This window comes from Humulus lupulus, chromosome 9 (assembly GCF_963169125.1).
Source record: "Humulus lupulus chromosome 9, drHumLupu1.1, whole genome shotgun sequence".
Taxonomy (NCBI): Eukaryota; Viridiplantae; Streptophyta; class Magnoliopsida; order Rosales; family Cannabaceae; genus Humulus; species Humulus lupulus.
In genome coordinates this window covers 157,371,516-157,379,071 of record NC_084801.1, presented here as the reverse complement: position 1 = coordinate 157,379,071, position 7,556 = coordinate 157,371,516, and the positions used below count along the sequence as shown (strand labels likewise).

General features: G+C 29.8%; 1 protein-coding gene across 1 annotated transcript; it reads left to right on the top strand.

Annotated features, from left to right (window-relative positions):
* The first annotated feature begins 4,518 nt into the window (after positions 1-4,518).
* Positions 4,519-6,945, top strand: LOC133800767 (G-type lectin S-receptor-like serine/threonine-protein kinase SD2-5). Its single transcript, XM_062238820.1, has 2 exons — positions 4,519-5,107; positions 5,619-6,945. Exons 1-2 carry the CDS (start codon positions 4,700-4,702, stop codon positions 6,612-6,614), a joined length of 1,404 nt encoding a protein of 467 aa, XP_062094804.1. The 5' UTR covers positions 4,519-4,699; the 3' UTR covers positions 6,615-6,945.
* The last annotated feature ends 611 nt before the right edge of the window (positions 6,946-7,556 follow it).

Here is a 7,556-nt window from a genome sequence, read left to right as displayed (position 1 = left end):
TGATGCCATAAGCCTTGTATTTATAGGCTTAGGATCGTACAGATGATATCCCCATAATCGGGATATTTTATTATTCTCATTATATTTAAATTACAACAATATTCAAAATGTAACAGTACACTAAATTTGTGGGATAAATGAGAGATTCCCGCATATGCCAAGACCGATTCTTGTTGAAGCCGTTTATGGGAATCTTGACGTAGTCCTCCTCTATCTAGTTGATCCATATCACCTTCAGTTTGGTCGGCCACATCTATACTGGGCAGTCATGCACTTGACTGGGCAGACATGCACTTAGTTGGTCGGACATGGTCATGACCGATCGGCCAAGTTCATGCCTGGTCGGACAAAGTCATGCCTGAGCAGGCAAGGTCATGCCTAGGCAGACAAGGTCATTCCTGGGTAGACAAACACGTGATTGGTCGGACAAGGTCATGCCTGGTCGGTTATGGCACTTCTCAAGCCAGTCAAAATTCTTCAATGGCTTACTGGGCTACTTCTAAGCCAGGTCACCCATCCATTCCTTGCCATTTGTCATTTCTATTGCCACATCATCATTTTCAAATTTTGGGGATAACAATTTACAATATTAATTAGACATATCATCTTATATTAATAAAGACACAATTTTAAGATATGCCTTCAATTGTAAAAAATGAAATGGTTTTGTGCTTATTTGATGATGCCATGAACTTTTGTAACATATATTAATAGTAGCAAAAGAAATAATTATAAAAAATATTATATATTTTTTAAAATCATAACTAGTCAAATTTCAACACACAATGTTAAACAAAAATCATAATCTAGTCCAAGTTTTAAGCTTTGTTAAAAAAATATATTTTAAAGTTAAAAAATTAGTTTTGTAAATCTTTGTAACAATCATGTTAAATAAATTTATATATATCTTTGTAAATGTTAGTTACATAAATAAACTTTTTGGTTGTGAAATTAATTTTGTAAACTGGTGTTACAAAAATGTAAAACTTGTTTTAAAAAATATTGTATTTCACCACTCTATAACCACATTTTTCATATAAATATATATTTAATAAAGTGTTTTTATAAATAATGAATATCTTAAATTTATATTTTTAAGTTGTATAGCATAAATATGATGTGTTTCTATAATTTTTTAGTACAATATTGTAACAATATGAAAAAGTATAATATTTTTATGCATATTTTAGTTATGATTTCTTAACTATAAAATATTTTCGTAAATGTTAGTTACAAAAATATATTTCTTAGTTGTAAAACTAGATTTGCAAACTATTATTACAAAAATTGTAAGTTTTTTCTACAAAAAAAAATCTACAATTCTATAACTGATTTTTGTAAATATTATTTACAAACATGTAACAGATATTTATAATTTTGTAATAGATATTTACAAGTTTGTAAATGTTGATCACAAAAAATTGTATTTTACCACTTTTATTAACAATTTTGCCATTCCGTATTTACACTTTTGCCTCTCCGTGTTTTTATCCAAAAATTGCGTATTTTTGTAATGCACCGTATTTTTCATATTTTTAAATTTTTTTTTTGTGTATTTTTGTAGATTCCCCTTTTTATAATCACATTTTCTATAACACTCTTACTCAAAAACATTGTGTTGTGAGTGTTTAAGCAAAAAAAAATGGTATAACAAGAACAATAACCAAAATATTGGGTATTAAAAAAAAGTAATTTAAAATATGGCTAAAAATGAGATAGGGTCACTTAAAATAAGTACCCTTCATATATATATATATATATATATATATATATAGACTACATGTAGAGTGACACAATCTTAGTAATTCTAAGTTAAAATATTGATAATTTCAGAACTTAAGAAGTTACACAATTTTACATATATAGACTACATGTATAGAAGGACACAAGGTTTCTTTGTTCATATTTCTTTACTTTTTTTTATTTGATATTTGTCCTAAAATGAATAATATATATATAGGTGAATCAAGGGCCAGGCCTAGAGCTGTAAATGTGGGTCGGCCCGGCCCATATTTTCGTGCCTCCGAATAATTCGAGGCAGGCTGGGCTGGGCCCTTATTTCAAATCGTGCTAGGCCGAGCCGACCCATATTTGAAAGTGTAAGCCCAGCATGGCCCATAGGCCCGACCCATGTCGTGTCGTGCTCGTGCTGTGTCGGGCCCGAGTCGGGTCGACCCCCTTTCCTTAATAACCATTTACAATGGGGATCATAATTATATGTGTTTAAAAAATAATGTTTGTTATATGTTAATTTAAACAATTCTCCGTGTATTTTGCTTAATTGAAGTAAGCTAAACATTTCAAAGCCCTATAAGTATACATGTTCATTTTATTGGGTGCTTTAATGTTAATTCATTGACTCGAAACAAAGAAAACTTTCACTTCCGTACAAGAAAGATGACTTATATATGTTATTTTTGGATTTATAACAATTTGTTTGAAGTTTGTAAAGTTTGTTTATTGTTTGATGTGGATCTGTAACAATATGTTACAGTTTTGTAAAGTATGCTTGCAATATGATTTTGTTCTATATGTTACAGTTTTGAAAAGTTTGTTTCCAATTTTTTGTTGTTTTTTATTATTTCATAATTGCACTAAACTTTCATACAAGAAAGATGACTATTATATGTTATTTTCTAGATCGGTAACAATTTATTTGAAGTTTGTAAAGTCTATTTATTGTATGATGTGGATCTGTAACAGACTGTTATAGTTTTGTAAATGATACTTGCAGAATGATTTGGTTCTATATGTTACAGTTTTGAAAAGTTGTTTCCAGATTTTTTTGTTGTTTTTTATTATTTCTTAATTATAATAAACTTCTATCTATTGGTGGACTAAATTATTTTATTACATTTTTATTCACACCTTTGTAAAAAAAATTGAAATATCATTTTTCTTTTTCCTTTAAATAAAGTTTCTTTTTATTAGTTTATTTTATACTCTCGTATTCAAATCAAGGAGGTCCTACTTTTGGTACAAAGGGTCATGTTGATAGCTTGATAGCTCTAGGTCATATTCACTCTATTAGTTTCTGTAAATATTTGTTACAACTTTTGAATGTTTTTTATTAGTATGTTTTACTAAAAATGTTGGTTACAATTTTTATAATTTGTTAAATTTTGGCCATGTAACTATCTATTATAATTTATTGAATTTGTAGTTACAGTGCATTGAATTTTCACAAATATATTGTGTTTCTGTTTTTTTGTTTTAGGTAAAGGTTGTAATAACAAAACTATTGTTGTTTTTTAAAAAATAGACTAAAAGTTTTGAAATTTAATTTTAGGGATAGTTTTTGTAAAAAGTTGCTACAAATTCATGAAGTTAGCGATAACTTAATTATACTTAATATCAAACTACTATTGGAATAATATTAAGTTTAATTCTACATTGATCCATTTTATATTAAGAGATTTCTTTGAATATTTATTAGAAATATATGTTAAAATTATTTTTATATGTAACAATAGTTTTGTAAACAATGTTACAATAATGTTTAATTGTTTACATTATAAAATTAGTAATAGTTTGTTTAAAGAAAATATTTAAGTTTTTTTTTTGTTTTACTTTTTTAACAATAAATTCCATAATAATTTAACTAGACCATATATAAAGTTTTGATGTAATCTTCACCATATATAAACATGAATATATTATAAACATAAATTTTTGTTCATTATCAAAAATAAAATATGACTAGGTTGGGGATTTGAGTTTGGGTGACCCCTCCGTGTATATAATGAGCTCAGGTATATTTCGATTTTTTTTTATAATTTACGGTATATGTATTAATTTTTCAAAAAAATTCCATATAAAATCTAATTTCTTTTTGAGATATTGAATTGAATAGCCCAATCCAAACCCAAAGAGGGAAAGCCCAGCCTACCAACCGGGCTTATTTGGATGGTAACGTCATAGAAGCGTCTGAACAGAATCAGCACATACTTGGCTTCTAACTCCACGTTAAACGACACGTGTCATGCACCCACAACCACTCTGGTCCCACACTGAAGCAAACCCGAGTGCACCCATTGAGACTGATCCATCCAATTTAGATGGGTCGGGTCCCACCTCAAAAAGACAGAAAAATAAAGAATCATTAAATAAACATAAATAAAAACATTATGCTACCCACTCTCCCACACCACTCACTACTCTCACTATCACTGCACTCAAAAAAAAAACTCACAAAACCAAAATGGCTGTAATTTTGTATATATTACTCAAAATACAATCCTCACATGGACACCCTGTAACCTTACCCCCTTTGATGGTCCATTAATTATTATTATTATCTCAAGCAAAGTGCATTGAATTATATTATGCATCAACCCCAAAAAATAAATAAATTAAGTCAGCATTATAGTTGATTTTTTTCTCTTACTAACTATATCAAAAAATAAAATCACATAACGGTTATTAAATAACATTATTAGTATAAATGACACAATATTAAGTATGAAAAGACAAATAGTAATAAAAGCTCATTAACCTTTTCGGTTTAGTGGGGGCGAGTCAATAAGCAAAGTTATTTTATATACCAAAACACTATTAAAAAAGCTCATAACTTTTCTTTCCTTCTTCTTCTGCTTCTTCTTCTTCATTTTCCCTCATAATTTTTTCCCCAGAAAATCCCAATGCAACTCAACTCAACCTATCAAAACTCCAAAGTAAAAACTTGTTCATTTTCTCATATATGCAGCCCCATTATTTTTATTGTCATTATCACTATTTTTCTTCCTTCATTTTCTTACTTGCTATTCTCTTCAACTATGGCTGTTCTGACTCATCCATTGGTATTGGTTACCGGTTCACTCTGCCTGTGGTGGTGGGCATCACCAGTGGAAGAGCTTTCTTAGTTGAGACCAATGAAATGGAGCCAAATTTCAAGGTGGCATTGAGTGTGGAAGCCATTGGAGAAAAGTTCTCTTGCTCTTTGGAAGTGTTTTTGGGAGATGTTAAAGTGTGGAATTCTGGTCACTACACAAGATTTTACTTGGTTGATAAGTGTGTTCTTGAGCTCACTCAAGATGGAGACTTGAGATTGAAGGGTCCTAAAGATAGAGTTGGGTGGAGAGCCGGCACTGCTGGACAAGGTGTGGAGGTAATTATCATTAATTTCATTATAATATTTTTTAAATACATACAAAATACATAAATAGAAAATAATTAAAAAAAAAAGTTATTGCCATGCTAGAGTTGGTTTCTCTCTAGTTTTTGTTTTTTATTTTTGACTGAGCAATAAATGAAAATATTCACATTGGGAAAGAAACCGAAGAAGAAACAAAAAAGTTATTGCAATAATTGAAATTGGTAATTTTAGGGTAGGTTTCTATTTTCCCATAAAAGAATATTGAAAGGTCAATACATTTTTCCCTAATTTGTTGATGTTATTCATGAATAGTTTCCAATTTCCATGAACATGACTACTTAAAAGATTTTTTTTAATTAATTAGTATTTTATGAATCCACATTAAGTAGTTTGTTTGATAATATTTGTTAAGTATTGAGTTTGGTAACTCGTCTATATTAATAAAATTTACTTATGAAAATTTTCAATATTTTTGATATTTTTCATCAATATTTTGAATATTTGTTCATAACTCTTAACACAGAGGTTACAGATACTAAGAACAGGAAATCTAGTTCTAGTTGATGCCTTGAACCGTATAAAGTGGCAAAGTTTCAATTTTCCAACTGATGTTATGCTTTGGGGACAGAGACTTAATGTTGCAACTAGGTTAACTTCTTTCCCAAGCAACTCAACTTCAATTTACTCTTTGGAAATTAAGAACAACAAGATTGCACTCTATCTAAACTCTGGTGACTCCAGCTACTCATATTGGGAATTCAAGCCTTCTATGAACAGAAACTTAAGTTTTATGGCATTGAGTTCAAAGGGATTGGAGTTGTTCAATGATCAAAGTAAGAAAATCGCGCAAATTCGATCCCAAGTACTCAATCCCCCCCTGCGATTTTTGGCATTGGGAAACAAAACTGGTAACTTAGGCCTTTACTTTTACTCCTCAAGCAAAGCTCAATTTGAGGCCTCTTTTCAAGCTCTCAACACCACTTGTGATCTTCCTTTGGCTTGCAAGCCTTATGGAATTTGTACCTTTTCGAATGCTTGCTCTTGCATTCGGCTTCTTAAGAGGGAAGAAGAAGGGGTTAATTTGGATTGCGGTGAAGGATTTCCACGGGGATTTTGTGGCAGGAAAAAGGAGGTGGAGATGGTTGAGTTAGAAGATGTTAGGAGTGTGTTAAGAGATAATGATCATAGTAGAAGAGACAATGTTAGTAAAACACAATGCCTTGAGATGTGTTTGGATGATTGTAAATGTGCTGGTGCTGCTTTTAACTCACAATCTTGTTTTTTGTACAAATTGGTAGGTGGACTTAAACAAGTGGATAGAGGAAGTGGAATGAGTTTCATTGTTAAGGTTCCTACGGGAAGCACTAGTGGTACTCATGGAAGATCCAACGTGAAAAAGTGGGTTGTGATTTTGGTGGGAGTAGTTGATGGAATGATTATTTTGCTTGTTTTTGGAGGGCTTGCTTATTATTTGATTCGAAAGAGAAGGAATAGCCATGGTGATACTCCTAACAATTGACAATATGAGATTCATTCTTGGAAATATAAATCATTTTTTTTTATTTATAAAAATATACATTTTTTGTTGTTGGAAAAATGCTTAGAATTCAGAGTGAAATTACATCGTGAGCTGAGTTGGTGTATTTAGGTTGGCTCGTGTTGCTACTCATCCCGGGAAGTAGCATCACTTTTTGGAAGAGGGGGAGGTTTGCAGGGATTATATATGCTCTCCATTTTCTGGTTTTCTCTTTCTCTGGTTGAGCAGACATTTTTAATACTTTTGGATGTTCAAATATAAGGAATCTATATTTGTTGTAGAGTTACCCAAATCAAGTACTATATGCTCAATTCACTTGCAAGTGTTCTGGCATTCCATGTTTTCTGGTATGATTTTTTTCAAGTGAATTTTGGTCCCTTTTTTTCGTATATAAATAAAGCACCCAAAATTGAAATTGGCTTACCAAAGTTAATGATATAAATATATATATATATATATATATTTATTTGTACTAATAATAACAATACTAAAACAGTCTCATTATGTCATCATATGAAAATGGCAATATCAAAAGCAGGGGACGCATGCAGAGCATTTATGATAGAAGTGAAACACCAATTATGTCATAAGGTGCATGCCATATTAATCATTAAACAGAATAGTCAATATATATAATATATATATATCTTCCATATAATAACGGTGTAGATAACAAAATTTGTTGGTTTTAATTATTTTTTAATTTTTTAATGTTAATTTTAATGGAATATTTTTATATTTAACAAAATATTCTTATACTTAATTTTAGTTTGTAAATACTTAAACTTAAATAAAATAGATTTTTTTGAGATATTTTATAATAATAATTATTTAAAAATAATAAATAAATAAACAAATTAACATTTGAAAATTTTCAGATATTTTACCATGATAATTATTTTAAAATAATAAATAATTAAATAA